This window comes from Scomber scombrus, chromosome 16, assembly GCF_963691925.1.
Source record: "Scomber scombrus chromosome 16, fScoSco1.1, whole genome shotgun sequence".
Classification (NCBI taxonomy): Eukaryota; Metazoa; Chordata; class Actinopteri; order Scombriformes; family Scombridae; genus Scomber; species Scomber scombrus.
This window is the reverse complement of record NC_084985.1, coordinates 15,962,079-15,980,682: the sequence shown is the minus strand read 5'-3', so window position 1 is coordinate 15,980,682 and position 18,604 is coordinate 15,962,079. Positions and strand designations below refer to the sequence as shown.

The 18,604-nt window shown below is 39.1% G+C and overlaps 1 protein-coding gene across 1 annotated transcript; it reads right to left on the bottom strand.

Moving 5' to 3' along the window:
* Positions 1 to 1,537: 1,537 nt before the first annotated feature.
* Positions 1,538 to 5,403, bottom strand: cfap300 (cilia and flagella associated protein 300). The gene is made up of 7 exons (XM_062435427.1): positions 5,291 to 5,403; positions 4,999 to 5,080; positions 4,412 to 4,481; positions 4,128 to 4,285; positions 3,866 to 4,038; positions 3,666 to 3,732; positions 1,538 to 1,669 (listed from the first exon to the last, which is right to left on the bottom strand). The coding sequence occupies exons 1-7, from the start codon at positions 5,401 to 5,403 to the stop codon at positions 1,538 to 1,540; spliced, it is 795 nt and encodes a 264-aa protein (XP_062291411.1).
* Positions 5,404 to 18,604: the final 13,201 nt, after the last annotated feature.

Sequence of the window (18,604 nt, the reverse complement as noted above, 5' to 3'; positions counted from 1 at the left end):
TTGTAACTCTAAGCGGACCTCGTTGCATCATCACCCTTCCCGTGTTAACACCTGTCAGATCTGGAGGGTTGGAGGCATGGACATTTGTGTCATCATAGAAAATTCTGCAGGCATGTGTCCTTTCATAAGCATGTCACACACATCAGAATGGCTTCCACACAACTACCTCTGAGGCCACTAGGGGGCGCTAGTCTAGGAAACCAAGTATGAGAACCAGTAACTGAATGTCTAAGTGAATGCTATGCATGACTCAATCTGCACGTTCCCTTTCTCTTTTTCACCCTGCTCTTCCTCATGACATCCCGCCATCCATCATTCACTGACTTGCTGCCATTTGACATTCCAGCTCGTTGCCCTTTAACTGCTCTCTTAGGTGTTGGAATTGTTAAAATGAAACACAAACGATCAAAGCAATAAGCAAAACCTAAGTCTTCCAGTTCCAATTGATGTAGCTACTTGTTGATGAAATATGGCGCTTATTAACAAGTTCTTGTTTTCTAATTTAGTGCACACCTCCTATTTGATCTTTGAAAGATATTTACTCAAGTGTATCTGCTGAAAATAAAATTAGCTCACTTGACTAACTTATTAATTTATTTGTTTCAATAAAGCTCTTTGGACTGTATGTTGTCTCTGGCCTCTGGTTTGTATTACTGTTTTGTATTTCCTGAATAATAAGATGTCTATTTAAAAAGGTACAGTGTGTAGGATAAAGCACTTTAAATTTCGTTGTACTTGTCACAATGACCATAAAGGATCTAAAAAAATGTTTAAAAACAAAGTGGCATGTAGTGGTGAGGTTGGAGATTGCAATCAACTAAATACCCTCTTCCTTCTAAGTCTGTAGAACCTGTGGTGGCTGCGACACTCCCAGAAAAATGCGAAAGGCCCTCTCTTGAGCCTGTGTTTCCTTTGTCTCTTTCTTGGCTACTGTAGAAACATGGCAGTGCTTCATGGAAGAGGACCTGCTCCCTATGTAGATATGAAGGGCTCATTCTAAGGTAACGAATAACAAATTCTTATTTTCAGGCAATTATACACTAATTAAAACATAATTATGAATATTATATCCCATTTCAGCAAAGTCTTCCACTAGATACTGCTAAATTCTACATGTTGCATATTACATATTGTATATCAATATTCAGGTGAGGTAGGCTGCCAATGAACTGATCATATTATTGGTGAACAGTGAGAGCCAACTATAGGCTCAGTGTGATCCATACAGCAGGAATGAAGTCATTTATGTGAGGCTATTTCCAAACATTTTATTGGCATGCTTTAACAGGACAAAATAGTTATTCCTTCTACTTTGTTAGGTCACCTGGAAATCCTCTGTTTAGTACAATGCACCTGCTTTCCGGTGTGCTCTGCCTTTGACTGCTTTTATTCACATTTCTCATAGCAGTGACGGAGGAAAGCTGATGGCCGCTGTGTGAACTGCTTTTTTATGCCAAGGTGCAAGTCTGAGCTTGTATGTTAGTGTATACAGCAGGAGACAGACTCAAGCAGCAAGTCCATTTCCAAGTTTTCACTGTCAAAATGTGAAGCTACCAACGCCGTAACAGTGGTATAACAAAGTCACATGTCGTTTGTAGGGGTCGACAATCATATAGGCAAATGTCTGCTCCGCCTCCCCTCTCCCAGGGTAACATCTTCCAGACTCATCCTACAGGGGAAAAATATTACAGAATGATATTGCCCTTAAGGAGAGCCTTAAAATGTGCAGTTCAAGCAAGCACTTCAACTATTGCCATATTACAACTTACTGTTTGGGTCTGCATACAACTCTACTTAAAATGTTGTTGAAGTTGTTAGAAGCAAATAAGTAAAGTACTTTTTGTCAATCTACTGTTTCCATGATCAAGAATGAACTTCCATGCTCAAAAGTCTGTGTGTAATACATTAATACATTAGGTTAAATCAGTAATTGCATTATAACAATGACCTGAAACCAAACAATATATTGTTTGTGAACTGTATTAGTATAAATTGTGAATAGTGCATTAATAGTTACGGAAGCTTATTGCATTCATTCAATAAAAAAAAAATACAGATCCTGTTTTTCTGAGTAATTTTTCTGTTTTTCTGAGTAATTTTTTTTAAAATCAGTTTTTCTGAGTAATTTTTTCTGTTTTTCTGAGTAATTTTTTTTTAAATCAGTTTTTCTGAGTAATTATTTCTGTTTTTCTGAGTAATTATTTCTGTTTTTCTGAGTAATTTTTTTGGATCAGTTTTTCTGAGTAATTTTTTTCCTGTTTTTCTGAGTAATTTTTTTTGGATCAGTTTTTCTGAGTAATTATTTCTGTTTTTCTGAGTAATTTTTTTTTTCCTGTTTTTCTGAGTAATTTTTTTCCCCCTGTTTTTCTGAGTAATTTTTTCCCCTTGTTTTTCTGAGTAATTTTTTCCCCTTGTTTTTCTGAGTAATTTTTTTCCCTGTTTTTTTGAGTAATTTTTTCTCTACTTCGAAATCTCGCGATAACACCTCACTTGCAAGTGACTCCTGCAGCTCCTGCTCCTGCTATGACCCGTCTTCAGCTCTCTACTCCACCGGGGTCAATTAAGGTGAGGCAAGTTACACACAGGGTATGATACACATGATATCAGTTTAGTTAGCCGCTAACAGTTTTGTTTCCATCATGCCGGACAGTTTCTTTTGTCAAAAGTGAATCGCCTTTCTTCCATTTTATTGGCTTGGCACAAAGTAACGGCGTTACTAGGCTAATAACGCGTTACTACCCAACACTGCTCATAGCCTATGAGTCATAGGCTACGATTAGCATATAGCTTAATATTATGACGGCATGTGGGCTCGTTTTATTTGTGCCAAGCCAATAAAATGGAAGAAAGGCGATTCACTTTTGACAAAAGAAACTGTCCGGCATGATGGAAACAAAACTGTTAGCGGCTAACTAAACTGATATCATGTGTATCATACCCTGTGTGTAACTTGCCTCACCTTAATTGACCCCGGTGGAGTAGAGAGCTGAAGACGGGTCATAGCAGGAGCAGGAGCTGCAGGAGTCACTTGCAAGTGAGGTGTTATCGCGAGATTTCGAAGTAGAGAAAAAATTACTCAAAAAAACAGGGAAAAAAATTACTCAGAAAAACAAGGGGAAAAAATTACTCAGAAAAACAGGAAAAAAAAATTACTCAGAAAAACAGAAATAATTACTCAGAAAAACTGATCCAAAAAGGATTACTCAGAAAAACAGGAAAAAAATTACTCAGAAAAACTGATCCAAAAAAATTACTCAGAAAAACATAAATAATTACTCAGAAAAACTGATTTAAAAAAAAATTACTCAGAAAAACAGAAAAAATTACTCAGAAAAACTGATTTTAAAAAAAATTACTCAGAAAAACAGAAAAATTACTCAGAAAAACAGGATCTGTATTTTTTTTTATTGAATGAATGCAATAAGCTTCCGTAAATAGTGACCACTTATCAGCATTTATCAGGTATTTTACAATGGCTTTTAAATATTAGCCAATCAGAAGTTCAATACAAATTTGTACACATAAACAAAGCTTTATCTCACTAAAGCATTTCCTTTAAGGGTCGTGTCCATGTGAACTTATTTGAATTTAGAAAAGGTTTACATCAGAAACACACAGCCTTCTTTGTATATGAAGAGCTGATTCAGACTAAACTCGTCACTCACCTGGGCAGAGACTTTGAGCACTGTGGAGACAACACTGATCTTATTTGTCTCTGGAGCCTTCTGTACACTACAGAAAAAATGATACAATTGCAATGCCGTCATTAGATCATGATTTATGCAGGGAAGACATACGTGTGTAGGAGGAGATGTAGGTGAACCTGATTTTTAAAGCTGGATAGTATAAAGTCGAGGGAGCCTACCTGATCAGGTCTTTGTAAATGTGCTTTGTGGTGCTGATATAAGGGTCAATGGTGTCCTCGTACTGACATAGCTCTCCCCCTAGACACAGGTGCTTGAACAGGCGAAACAGAAACTCCCCTCGCTCAGCTCTCCCAATCACATGATAGTGCTCAGAGTCCTCTTCCTGCAGCATCTGGAGAAACAGAGGAAGACTTGATCTGACTCCATGTCAGAGAAACAGACAGACAAGACAGAGAGGTGAAAGAAGAAAGAGAGATTCACCTGTCTGAGTTCATCATAGTCAGGGTAGACGTCATGGAAGCATTTAACTACATGTCCAGTAGGCCTCAGGACACCACAAGAGTAGATTGGGTCAAATAGCTCCATGGAGACCTTAGTGCACGGCACAACCTCCACATCAACAGACACCGCCGGCTTTTCTACAAAACACACGTAGTAATCAAAAACATTCCACAGACAGAGATCTGACTGCAAATATTAACCAGCAGATGAGATCAATTATCCTACTATCAGTGATGAAAGGCTTTCTAGGGGACATGACATACCGAGAGGCACCCAGGCTCCTGTCTCCATCTTTCTCAGACTGGAAACCACATCTGGGTCTCTGAAAAAACACTGCATGAAGGATGACGTTATAGAGATATTAAATGTTATTAAACTGTTGAAAAAGTACCACATAACAGTCAAACAGTAAATATTGACTTTCATGAGATCGATGCGCTTCATATTAGTAACATCACACCAGGTCCAGATCAAAAACTGTTATACTTACACTCCTCAAATCCAGCCTAATTTTGTCTGGATGGGATAAAAGCGGTGAAATCATTTAAAAAACTAGAATAAAGGTTACACAAACTTGAAACTGTGTTTTAATGCGTAACTGTTGTCTCTTTGTCAATCTAGTCCAGATTTGATAAGTCTAAGTATAGTGGTTTTTGATCTGGAACTGATCTAATGTGGTCTGGAAGGAGAAACATCACTGAAATGCCCCCCTTTTATTTTCAGTTTGAACGGAGTAAAGGTTTCACATATCTTAAACTGTATTTTAAACAGTCTGTGTAGTCCGCCTATTAATGTAGTCCAGATATGACAGTACTTGTACAGTAAGTTAACTGATTATGGCAGGTCTTACCAGTGCAAACCTTTCACTGTTGTAAGGGTAAAAACTCTGGTCAAAGCTGAAAGTCTGAGCTGAAATCCTCCCAAGCATGGACCTGAAATACACACACACACACACACACACACACACACACACACACACACACACACACACACACACACACACACACACACACACACACACACACACACACACACACACACACACACACACACACACTCATTTGATCAGAAGGCCAGTAGAGCTTCACTGGATCTAACTTACACAAAGAGAGGGCTTGTAAAAGTGAAAATTCCAACGGCACCATTTCATTAGCAGGGTTAAAATGTCCTTGTCCTGCAGGAAAGAATACTTCTTGGAGGGAAGAGGACTGAAGGAAAAACTTTGCTCAAACGCGTATAATTGCTCTCCTGCCATGTTTAGCTACTGTTGGGCTGTAGTTACAGCAACAGTGAAGACGTGTAGGCGTTTACCGACCAATCAACGACAGGTGTGCTCGACAACAGCCAATAAGCTTCTAGTTCGCCTCAGTCACCGGAAATTAAAGCTAAGTAGCTTCCGTGTACTTGTTGCCTTGACAACAGACGCAGTAACGTCCATGCTTTTTTACCAGAAGTTTCTTTTCCTTCTTTCTTTCTTTTTTTAACGCTTCCATCGTCGATTTCTTTTGATTCCGCTTTGTTAGTGTCCACCTCTTGTCTCCAACAGCTTCTTCACCGGTCCGATAAAGACATACCAAATGAATTAACTTACACCAGTCTGTTAGAGTGAGGGCAACCATGTCAATAATAGATGAACTTGTCTTCACAGCCACCAGGGAGCGACCGTGTCTTGTCTTTCACAGAGCCGTATATAGAGACAGAAACACACACACACACACACACACACACACACACACACACACACACACACACACACACACACACACACACACACACACACACACACACACACACACCACTTTTTGAAGACAGTTGACTTACGTTAATTAGACATACCAGTCTCAATTAACATACACCAACATGTCTGTGAAGCCTGTTGTGTTGACACATTTGAATAAATTGACAACTAAAATGTTTACCACACCCAGTTTTAGTTTGTAGTTTAGTTTTAAACCATAATAAGAGGAGAAGGATGAATGAATGCAGTGATACATTTATTGCAGTATTTTGGTGTTAGACCTTCATCAGGCAAATAGTCTATGACAGCTTGTGGCACCTTACCAATGCACCTCTTTGTAAAGCCTGAAGACTAAGTACAGGTGGACATTTTGACTGACCCATTTTTCCCAGATAACTAGATGTTCTCTTGTAAATTTTGTTTAATCTGACAAGAGCACCTGAGCATCAGAGGCAAAAAAGGGCAGGCTCTGTTTTACTACCAACATAACATTTATAGGTTCATCTCCGTTCACCATATTGTTTTGACATCCCCTCTGAAGGACGCTGTGTTTAGGATGAACTTTGCTGTGTGTGTGTGTGTGTGTGTTACTCTTCTACAACATGTGCAGGATTAAAGCTCTTCTTTTAACATACATACAGAGCTCTACAAATAGTTGTATTCATCCTGGCTCAAATACTCATTTCACGAGCAAGGAAAACACTACCAATCAGATACGATTGACAGATTTATTGAACAGATTAGCGAATGAATGAATGAATGAATGATGTATGCGGTGTGGGGAGGCCGGATAAGGGATCCGCCGCAGCGCCCGGGCAGCGACGAACCCCCTAGGAACCTATAAGAAGGAGAGAAGAACAGAAAGAGAGAGGGGGGGGGGGAAACTCGAATACGAGAGCGAAGAGGGAGCAGAGGGTTAGGTCTGTTTATATAGGAGCAGCAAGGGGTGTAATTGGTGTGTTTTCCCGCTCCTGAAACTGCGCTTATCAAGCTTCGATTCATTCACCTCATTCCCAACATTCCAGGTTGGCCGAGGATGTGGGATCCTTTTGATCCACATTCCAGTATAGGGCGCCCAGACCCTGATCTTCCCCATAAGAGGAGTCAAGAATATCCGGTATGGACACCCTTAAGTCTTGATTGTGTAACAGAGTTGTGTTGTCTCTTTAACTGTGTTGCCTTTGGCTTCATTAAAGCATTTAAAACCCCACAAGTTGAGCTACACATCAGATAAGCCAGATTTATTACCATGATAAGTATCTGGTCGAGAAGATACAGAGTCCCAATGCAGTTAACCTCTAATTAAAATGTAAAAAGATGTGTTAATAAGATACCGTTCACTTCGAGAGCATTTTTAATGGATCGTCATATCTGTGCACTATACTGTTTTTATTAGAGAATAAAATAATTATTTTTAACTTTGATCTTTTTAACAGTAATTATGATTAACTCAGTTGATGACATGAGGGATGAGAGGGTGGAGAAAGACAAGAAGTCATTACAGCAGGGTCACAGGGGCAAAAACAACTCCAAAAGATCTTCAGCAATAAATCTAATCACTTTATGAAGTCCAGTTAATATATAAAGAGGTTATGAAACTTTATTAAGAACATGACTAATGCAGTTTCTTGTTATTTAAACTAGTCAGAGTTACACGTTAAAAGTTGTTGAAGAAATTCACTCTAGTCCTTGTTCAAAGTTTGCTGTGATGGTGGTGTTTGATATCCCGGGTTGTGTTGGTCAGTCATCAGGGGACAGTAAAATGATCAAGGGGCTGTTTTCAGACATCACCTGAGTGATCTGCCCAAATGGGTTTTTCTTCTTCAAGGTCTATTTTAAAGTTACAGTAATGCTTTATTTGATAGGTCCCTAAGTCTTATACTAATTTGCAGGTGTGTAATTGTTCAGTTTTTAGGACACTGGAACAAATGATAAGAAAAATATATTTTTTAATAATTGGTTTAAGTGATAAATGCAAACTCAATATATTTGGTTTCATATGTATGCAAAAATATATATCATCATATGATATGTATGTATAATAATGAAAAAAAACGTTATATATTTGATCCTTAATTCTATAACAGAGTGTGTCAAACAATGGATTAGCATATTGTTTCTTAAAGTTACAGTAAAATGATAGAGCATTTACAGTTTTTGCTACACTTTCAATTTTATGGATCCTTTTTTATCAATAATTTCCTAACAGTAGCTCTTGTGTAACCATTAATTCTTGCAGTTTGACACTCAAAACTACACACATATTTTCTGACAGTTAAATAATTGTTAAGGGTCTAATTTATTTAGACTTTTTGCAACTACATATGAATCCAAATATAATGAGTGGGCACTTACCAAGTGCAACTTAACACTTGAGTGAACTGTTTTTTCTTAAACTGACACAGCAGATAATCTTGCGAATCCAGCTGCCTTACAAGGTAAGTTTAAAAAAATAATTTGAACAAAATTGCAGTATACTCTCTGTAAAATGTCCTTAAAATTAGTATAAAATTCAATGACATGTAAAATAAGATGTTAGCAAAGTTACCCCTGCCTCACTTCCAAATGTGAAGACTATCATCACTAACTGTATTATGGTCTAACACAAATACCCATTTGAACATATTAGCCATAAGTTAACTATTAGTCCATCCTTTACATACTGATGATAATTGGAATGATCCATTTTTAAAACTGTCATAATGAAAACAGCCTGCGATAATTTAGTGTGTCTAGACAGTGACAGAGGATGTGTGATGGGCCCAAAATGAGGCCACATCCAGCTGTTATAACGCAAAGAAAGACTTGAAGGAGAGAGGGAAAATTGCGTTAAATGGATGTTTTGACAGTTTACAGACAGGGACTTAAGGGATTTAGCTGACATAATTGAGTCAGATCATTAAAATGATGCTGTTGTCATTGTCTGTTGATTGCTATGTGGTAATTGCACTTGATTCTTGCTCATCAGATTTACAGAGATCCCATCTGAAACCTGGCAGGCAATAAGGCGAGGCAGGTGAGAAGATGTAACAGCTGAGGAATGTTGGGAGGTGTTTGCTGTTTGTGATCGTATCTTTACAAGCCAGTACGACACATGCAACAGCAACACTGCTGCTTTTTCCAAATGCTATGTGATAATCTGTGATATCATGACAATAGAACGTTGGTTGGATTGCCTCATTACCTCCAGAGAACAGCCTACGCTAATTTCTGTCCAAACACTCTCGATGAAAAACGTGTATGACTAAGCTTGCGCAAGGCTGTAGATACAATTAAGAACACTGAGGTAATGTCATTTGTATTTTTTTTAAATTGGGGATTTTAGGGACCTTTGGGGGATGATTAAAGCCTCATAGGCCAACAAGAAAATAACTAAATAAAGAATAAAAAAGCTGAACAATTTCCACGGTCCTTCTTTTTGGTGTGTGGTCAAAGTTGAAAGGTAATATGGTTGTTTTGGAGGGAATTATGACCTCAGAATTTCTAAAATCCTGGCTACGGCCTTGAGCCTGTTATTTCAGTTTTATTCAGCTTTAAATTAAAAAATAGAAATCGTATTTGTGATTGATGACATTCTCATTAAAACCAAATTATTCATTGTTGTATTTTGATTTTTCGAGGCGCTCCCAACTGCCAAACTAGTGTTCCCTCACACCCTCTGCTCCAACATAATCAAACTCTCTGGTCATAATATAAGGTTAAAAAAAAAACTTGGCACATGGAGAGGATAATAAAGTAAGACATGCAGAAAAGGGACGTTTTGTACATGAGCAAAACTTCTGAAATTCTGCAGGCAAAACCATTTCTCACTCCAAAGTCCTTCCTTAGCTTTGCTAATTTCTGCACCATTGCCTTACTGTTGCCTATTGGACTGAAACTTTTTTCTATCTTTGCATCACTCCACTCAGACCAGGACAGAAGATTACAGTCACGGATTTGCTTCCCGGAAAGGCCATCTATACTCACCTGTGCCTCTGCTGAATGAACATGTTTTGAGGTAAGAACAGGTTTGTACAATAGTGAGATAATGGAAACAAAAGATAGACGGTAAGAGAGAAGAACAGAGAAAATTAAAGCCAGGTATTCAGAGTGATAACAATGTTTAGGCAGAACAACTCTCAGGTTTGGGAGGACCTTTGGTAGCAGACCACTCAGCATTAGTGGAGTCTCCTGCAATAAGTGCTTCTGAATTGATCATGTTTCCAGGCCCAGTGACATTATCTGTCCTGACCTCTTTCAATGCAGGCTGTGTTTCCTATTCCTAAATGTCATTCAGACAATTAGGAAGCTTGACGTGGCTCCAAAACGCAGCATACCCACCCAAAGATGCCTGCAGGAAGACTACTCAACACAGACAAAAGCCATGTGATTACTTACACCACCATCAACTTCTTCAGTTTTTGTTGTGTTTTTTTTTAATCATCCTCTTATCTCCTCACCCTCTTATGTAATTTGAAAAACAGCAGAAACGAAAGAAGTTGCAGCCACATTTGCCCAATTTTCTCAAAGCATAAAAATGTCGTTATTTTCAACTCTGTAGAAAAACAGGTGACAGTTATCACATTACTGTTTGAGTATCAGTTAAGTGAGGTAGTAAGGGAACTCCATGTATGAACATTTGTTTGACATAAAAGTCAATGTGGCATTACCATGGAGAAAGAGGAAGCAAGTGAAACTATGACAACAATGGAACAATCCAGCTGGAGTTGATATTGAATGAATCAGTAAACTTTTCCTAATGATGTCATGGTAAAAGTGAAATTGGTCACAGAGTACTTTTTATTCTGTTCAGGGTCAACTAGTACAGCAGTGAGCGAGTCCCGAAGGAAGCGTGGTTATTCCGAGCTCCTTTGTTTGTATGGCTCATTGTGATACTGTAGAGCAGCAAGGTTCATGACAACATCAGATATAGTGACTGGAAACAAACACACTGAACCTCCACTCTGTTGATTCAACAGTTATATTGAACAGGAATGTTTGTGTTTGTGTGTTTGTAGTTCACTTGATGATGACAAGTCTTACGACCACAATATTTGCTTTTGCAAAAGAGAATTAGTATATTTATGTTACAGCTATTTGTTTTTTGCCAAAAGGTCTTTTCTAAATAGTATATAATAGTTATTATTTTATGTCTCTTTATGCTCTTTGGTATTTTGATGTTTTACTGTATGTTCTATTTTCAAAATGTTGTGATAATTCTATTATTATAGCAACTTTTATTATGTATTAACATTTCACAAAATACAGAATTTGTTGTTGTTTTCCAAAATTTGGTTTTGTTTTCTGGAGTATTTTCTGAAATGTTTTGTGAAGTGTTGATGTGTTTTCCATCTTGGGGCCACATATTATCAAATTGTTTCATCTAAAGGATTTTTAAAGGGGTGATGTATCTAAAAAAGCTCAAATCTGAGAAGTCAGAATATATAAACATAACGTATGATTAAGTTTGTTTGCTATCTTGTGGTTTCAGTGTTTTTTTAGGGATCTTTTTAATTTGTTTCTTAAATCATCTTTTAGTATCTTTAAAAGCACTGTATATATTTAATATATTAAACCTTATTATTTTTGTCTTACAGAAATAGTTTATTCCAGTCCCATCTCTTATCGTTTAATGTCCCTTCAGATTTATCTTTGGGTTGTTTGTACTACCAGGCTGGATACCAACACACGTACACAGTACACACATACAGGGAGTTTTTTCTTCAAGTTTTTATTTCGCTCCAGACAAGAACATCAGAAACCAGAGCAACTTTGTTATGTCTTCCTGTGAGCACACTCTCTTCTTTTATTTTCCATTGTTTATTAATTTTCCCTCCGCTGTGTGATAGTGTATCTAAGATATTCTGGGAATTCTAGAGGAGCCATGCAGGGACATGCCAAGGAGGGGGAATATATAGGAGGGAGTGAAGAGACAATGGAGACGGAGATGGAGGTGGAATGGGAAGGGGCCACAGGTAGAGCGAGTCTCTTGAGATAAGACCCTCACTGATGTGGCTGTTCTTTAATGTGTGTTTGATGGTATCTGTGGGACTGTCTGCTCTGTGTCTCCTCGCCATACTATCCCACTTTAACCTAATGGTGTCAGCAACTCAGCGTCAGCATCAGGTAGTGATGGTCTTGAGAGATCGGTGTTGATGGTCTTACAGGATCAGTGTTGTGGTTTTACAGACAAAGAGGTTTCTGGCAGCTGCAGTGGTCAGAGGTCAGGACCATTATATGTACTGGTTGATGCAAGGATTTGCTCTATAGCAGCCTTTTTCATGAGTGTGATGGTAAAAGGCTTGGATTTCATAATCCTTCAGTAGGCATTTTATGCTTTTCTTATGGCGGGATGGTAAAGAGATGACATGAAATAAAGGGAGAAAAAATCAGGGTATGATTTGCAACACAAGTCCATCCAGATTCACGATGGACGTTGTTGATCATAGTGGTTGCCTTAACACCAAGACTCTATAAAGCAAGTCTATAGTGAGCCATATAATGCAGCCAAGGGAGGAAGAGATTTGATCTCTGTGTTTACTGCTTGTCAGAGGCCTTACTTGTATTTTGCACCATGGGAATGTAAAAAATGAGTTGCAATAATCAAAGGTAAGAGGAGATGAAGTCATAAACAATTACCCTAATGGGTGTAATATTAGCTGAAATATTTAAGCCTATTGATTTCTGCTTCTAGGAATAGGACACACAGGATTTAGAATCGATGTCTGGAAGGTGTACATAACATTTCAATTTTGGGTTTCACAAGCTTATTTTAAAAAGCAAATGTAAAAAATGAAAATGAGGCTTATAGACACAAAAGTCAGGTAATTACACAGACCACCCGCGTTGGGTAAATCTTATAGTAATGTCATTATACATCTGGTTAAGTGGCAGTTTAGTTGCACTTAAACTGAACCTTTACATGTTTTGACATGACATTCAAGTCCAGTGTAGCATGCAGCTGTGTTTTAAACCCCTACAAAATCCACTGTAGCTGGACCCATCCTAAACCACAGCTAAACTTCTCAGAGTCGAAGTTACAGAGCAACAGTCCCTTTATGTCTACAGTCACTTTGTTGCAACTATTACCTTCAGAGACTCTGAACATCTACTGTATATAAGGTGAGTGAGTTTGTTTTCTAATGGGCCCTGGGAAAAAAGTGTCTGCAGAGTGACGTAATGCACTGTGACTGGTCCATGATGCAGTGAGAAGTGTTAGTGGATGATAAACTGCTAGTAGTTTGTTAACATCAGGCTGTTAAGAGATTCCATTTAAAAACCACTGACACATCTGCATTTTATATTAAGTGAATATTACATTAACAACTTTCCATTTATATCTTGACCAAATTTATTTATCTCTTGCCTCTCTTGCCCTCTTGACATTTTTGAGACAGCTCAAACACTTGTCGCGCTTCTTGACACTTCTGTTTTTGCTCGTTTTTGTTCTTGTCTCCGTAGTAACGGTCTGTGTACAGCTGCCTGACATGGAACATGAGGCTGGATGTTCCGCAGGCGTCAAGGAATGTAATCTCAAGTCTTTGCCAGCCTGCTGTAGCCTCTCACGGAGACAATCTTGCTCCTGTGACACTAACTGGCAAACAACAAGAAGCACTGAGACTGTCTCTGCCTGCTGTCTGCTTCCGCATGCCCTGACACCAACGCAGGGCTCTGCAGCAACAGAAGCATGCACATGCACGTGCCCTCTAGGAAAATAAATGTGTTCGTATGGTTATTTTATGCAGTATGCACTTCCTGTACTGAGTGAGTCAGTTAACTGTCCCACTGTGTCGGAACATGACCCACTAAGGCCAGAGAGTAAATGGTAAACAACTTGAGAGAAGAAGAGGGAGGAAATTAAGATAAACTTACCAGAGAATGTCTAATATCGGCCTAAAATAACACTCAGCGGCTCATTAAATCAGTTATGGTTCCTTTAAAAAACAACAACTTAATTTACCAGCATCTTGAGTCCCTGTGAATATCATTGGATCATTTGTGTAACAGTTGTAAGGTTGAGACAGAATAAATAAATGATAAATACAGAAGAGGTGAAGAGCGCTGCTGATGCGGCAGTCCCCGGAGCCTCAGCGTTGGCCCTCTGAACCCCACTCTGCTCCAAATACAATAAAACCTCTTCCTTTGGGCCAAACCTACCTACCTACTTTATTTGGGGAGAAGATATCAAGTCACGTTGTCATAAGTCACACAGCTTATCCCTTAGTAAAGTATTTCTAAAACAAAGTGTGTATTTACATGAGTGACTCAGCATTTTTAGACACTAACATGTGATGCCACTATACATGAACTCTTTTGTCCTCAGGAATGGTATTTAGTGACTAATATTTAGTGTATTTTGAGAATTTCTTTGCTTCATCTGCAATATATGTTTTCTATAAAGGTACATCTAGATGGGTTAGCTGAAAGGCCCACTCACCCAGGTGGCACAGCATAATTATTCTGTGTCTTTGCAAAATAGGTGCTGTAAGAGGTTTGGTGACTAGGGACTGTATGGTGCAGGGCTAGTTGGTGAACTATAGCTGGTGAGCTAACTTGCTAGCAAGCCTGGAGCGTACAAGTGTTTGTAAGTCACAATAAATCTCTTGGCTTCATTGTATTTTCAATGTGCTGTTTACTTCCCATCTGGCATTTTTTCAGATGATACATTGTGTCTGAAATCACTATTTACTATAGACTAGTATATTGACCAACCGTCTCCTAGGCAGAGATAGAGAGTAGTTAATGAGTGTCAGAGGTCATTTGGTCATGGACCCAACCTGTGATTAACAGTTAGCAAGCCTATTAGCTTGGTTGCTAAAGGACAATAAGTTAACACTTTATTATTTATTTATTTGTTCTTCAGCTGTCTCATGACAGCATACCATTCCTCTTTTGAGAAGCAAGTTTATACTCCAACAGAGGATATTAAAGTGGGTATAATCAATATTTTTTATAATAATGAGGTATCATCAAATGACAATGTGTAAAGTGAGAGGCAATACTTTGAACCTACAGAGAATTATCAGCTAACTCTGCAGCTCCCACCAACTTTACAGAGCTTTAGCAAGTTTCAGCTCATTGTTTACCTGTGCTGTCTGCAGTGTTGCTGTTTTGGTTCACTCTCAGCATTCTCATATCATTGAGCTGCAGCAGACAACCGTTTTCACAGACAGCAAACAGAGACAGTGACTTGCTGCCTAACATGGAACAGCTAAAGAGTCAAATATGTCCCTCGGAAGTCGCTAGAGACGAAAAAACAGAGCTAACAATAGAATGAAAATAAAATGGTGAATATTGAAGGTATTAAAGGTGGACAGAAATACCTCAAATGAATGATAGTGTTGTTGTGCATTTACTGTTTGCTTAAATAGGTTATGATATGTCAATGTTTTACATAGCTTTAAACTACAATCCCCCACTTTGGACTCTCACTTTAGATTAAATCAAAGGTCTGCATTTTCAAAATACCTTGCTGTGTGGTCAACAGTGCCTAATTTTATCAAAGCACAAAAACAATTTTTGTGCAGATTTACTATGTCATTTAATAGCAAAAAATTCACCATTTAAATGCTGGTGTAACCAGGTCTTTACAGAGGTCAATATAACAATCCTGGGGGATGTGTTATGCTCCACTGAAGAGCTGAGCACATTCAGAGAATGGATGGATGGATGGATAAGTGCAGGAGTGGGTGACAGGTATTGAGCGAGGGTGTTAAGACCAAGACCACCACAGCTGGGCCAGTCCCTGTGGGGATGCAGGAATAGATGGATAAAGGACCTGGGTTGGGGGAGAACAGGGGGAATGAAACACCACCTGAGGCCTTCTTTTTGTTTTTTGTTTGACATGACATCATAGGCAAGGGAGACAGTGAGTATCACACATCTGTGTGGTGTTTTTGCTCTCTTCTCCCAGTAGACACACACACATCTAAAATGTGGCCAGTGTTTGAGTTTCATTCACTGACCAGTGCTGCCGTTCCTCCCTTTGGAAGTCAAAGAATCTGTTACCCTCGAATGAGTCTTAAATTAATGTTGTTTTTTTTTGATAAATAAAAGGTGGTGATTGCAACACAGTTTAACCAACAGTGACTTCATTCAAACATGTCTCATACACCACGAAAAATACAAAACAAACAAAGCATCAAGCCCTTGCATGCCACATACAGCATCCTATTTATGAAAAGACCTCCTTAATTATGTTGCCTCTTTTGTGGCAACAAAATAATGGAGGTCTTGCCTTGAGGCAGTGGTTTTGTTTCATAATGTGTAATCTATGACAGTGAAAATACCATGTAGTTTAATTTAGAGTGATAAAATATCCTTTTGAACAGATTTATTATACCTATATTTGATGGTGCAAGATCTTTCTAGTGATAGAGAAGATGTGTTTATTGAGAGGTAGTTCAATCTTCAAAAGTTTTTGTGTGTAAGCGTTTCTCTATCTAGTTTTTAAAATAGGTCATGACATGCTGGGTTTTACAATGTTTTTAATGCTTAGGTATAAATTGTTCTATTGTAAAACACTTATGTAATTAGGGCCCGAGCTGCGACTGCAAGTCGCCTGGCGAAAGCCCTATTGAAATTGTAATGTTTATTATTATTAGGGCCCGAGCGGCGACTGCAAGTCGCCTGGCGAAAGCCCTATTGAAATTGTAATGTTTATTATTATTATTATTGTTAGGGCCCGAGCGGCGACTGCAAGTTGCCTGGCGAAAGCCCTATTGAAATTGTAATGTTTATTAGGGCCCGAGCGGCGACTGCAAGTCGCCTGGCGAAAGCCCTATTGAAATTGTAATGTTTATTATTAGGGCCCGAGCGGCGACTGCAAGTCGCCTGGCGAAAGCCCTATTGAAATTGTAATGTTTATTATTAGGGCCCGAGCGGCGACTGCAAGTCGCCTGGCGAAAGCCCTATTGAAATTGTAATGTTTATTATTATTATTATTATTCTTCCGACATTTCGTGCCCCAATTTCGCCCCTTTCCCAAATGCGAAAATGCTTATACTTTTGCACGGACGTCCGGCCTCATCCGAAATTCGATATTTTTGGGTGGTCGCACATGGTCGACGCAGAATGGCGGAATAGCGCCCCCTACAAAGTCCAAAAATGCCCATAGGGAATTTTGCTAACTTTGTCCTATGCTCACAAAATTCGGTACACATATGTATTATACCCACATATGCAAAAAAGCCTCTTGACCTCATGACCTCAACCCAACAGGAAGTCGGCCATTTTGGTTTTGATTTTTCCCGCCTAAAATTATCTCCTCCCACAGCGTTCGCCCGATCAAGTTCAAATTAGGTACGCAACATCTCCAGACCTAGCTGAGCTTAAGTTGTGCTCTGCGCATCCGTAGGTCAAAGGGCGTGTCTGCCAGGGCTCAACTAACTTTGGCGTGCTCGCCATGTACATACGAGTGGCTCTCACGCCCACATACTTCATCCAATCAGCTTCAAACTTGCTGGACATGATGATGGCTCCGCCCTGAACGTCCCGATATATTAACTTCCCACGTAACTCATAGCGCCCCCCGGTGGTAACAGGAAGTTAACTAAGATTCATTAAAATTACATACTTTGCCCCATCAACTTCATTCAGAACCAGTTGGTGAAGCTACATTATGAAGACTGTGAAGCTACGAGTAATGGCGTCCGTGTGGCGACGCAGCGACCATCAATTCCTCGCCATGAAAATATGTTTGGCTTTTTGATGGCTTTATTGAACTCGTATCATCATGAAAATTGGTACACAGGTCCAGGGTGCCGACCTCAACGTCTCCATTCGCTCATAGGCGATCTCACTCGTGTCGCCCCCTAGTGGAAACAGGAAGTGCCATATTTTACATCATCATTGTGCGATTTCCACAAAACTTCACATGTGTAATCACTGTCCCACCCTGAACGCAACCGCTTGTGTTTTGTTACACTCTACTGCCCCCTGGTGGATGAACCATCAACCTCTCATAACTCCTTCATGCTTTGTCCAATTCACTCCAAACTTCACATGACTGATGAGTGGCCGCCCTGAACACACCAGACCACACCAGACCATATGTGTAACTACCTGTGACATTGCATTTTTGGCCTCCTTCCAGGTTTTTTCTCACTTTCTGCTTCACGCCACAGCCCTGCCATGCCTCAGGCCCCGCGGTGGCATGGGTGAGCGAGGGCCCGCCATCGCCGCTTGCGGCTTTAATTGTAATTATTACTGTCTTTTTTATTGCCATGTAGTCCTGGATTGATACTTAATCTATGATGCAAAGTCACAAATGCTATTGGTATAACTATTTATGCATAAAGGAAACATCTGTTGAGAAGTGAATGTTTTAGGACATAAACATGACACTGACTTTTTTCTAATGGAGTAATTTACTTTAAGCTCAGCATCTGCTGAGCTTGTCAGTGATTCATCATATAAAGCAGAACTGAAATTTGATTTAGGTCACATGAGGTTCAGAGATTTTTTGCAATTAGTTTTTCCCTATAACTGAATGATTAAGAATCTGTCACTTTCCTGTCAGCAATAATTATTCTGCTCCTCAGTGGTTTCACAATCAATATGAATCTAAGGCGGCAGACGTCTAGACGTGTGTGTGGCAGAGGTGACAGACGGACTGACCTTTACGGCATTTTTGATTCTGTGATTCATGCTGAGCAAGTCAAAAATGATTTTGGGAGCATTTTTAGTTATAGCAATATCAATCATTGTTTCCACAATATAGATAGATTGTCATGAAATT

Bases quoted from the DNA above. Each gene is read 5' to 3' on its own strand.
- cfap300 (XM_062435427.1), bottom strand. From the start codon at position 5,403: ATGGCAGGAGAGCAATTATACGCGTTTGAGCAAAGTTTTTCCTTCAGT. The intron at 4,482-4,998 runs GTAAGACCTGCC...TCCTTCATGCAG, and splicing joins ACAGTGAAAGGTTTGCACTG to TGTTTTTTCAGAGACCCAGA. The intron at 1,670-3,665 runs GTGAGTGACGAG...TTTCCCCTGTAG, and splicing joins TGCTCAAAGTCTCTGCCCAG to GATGAGTCTGGAAGATGTTA.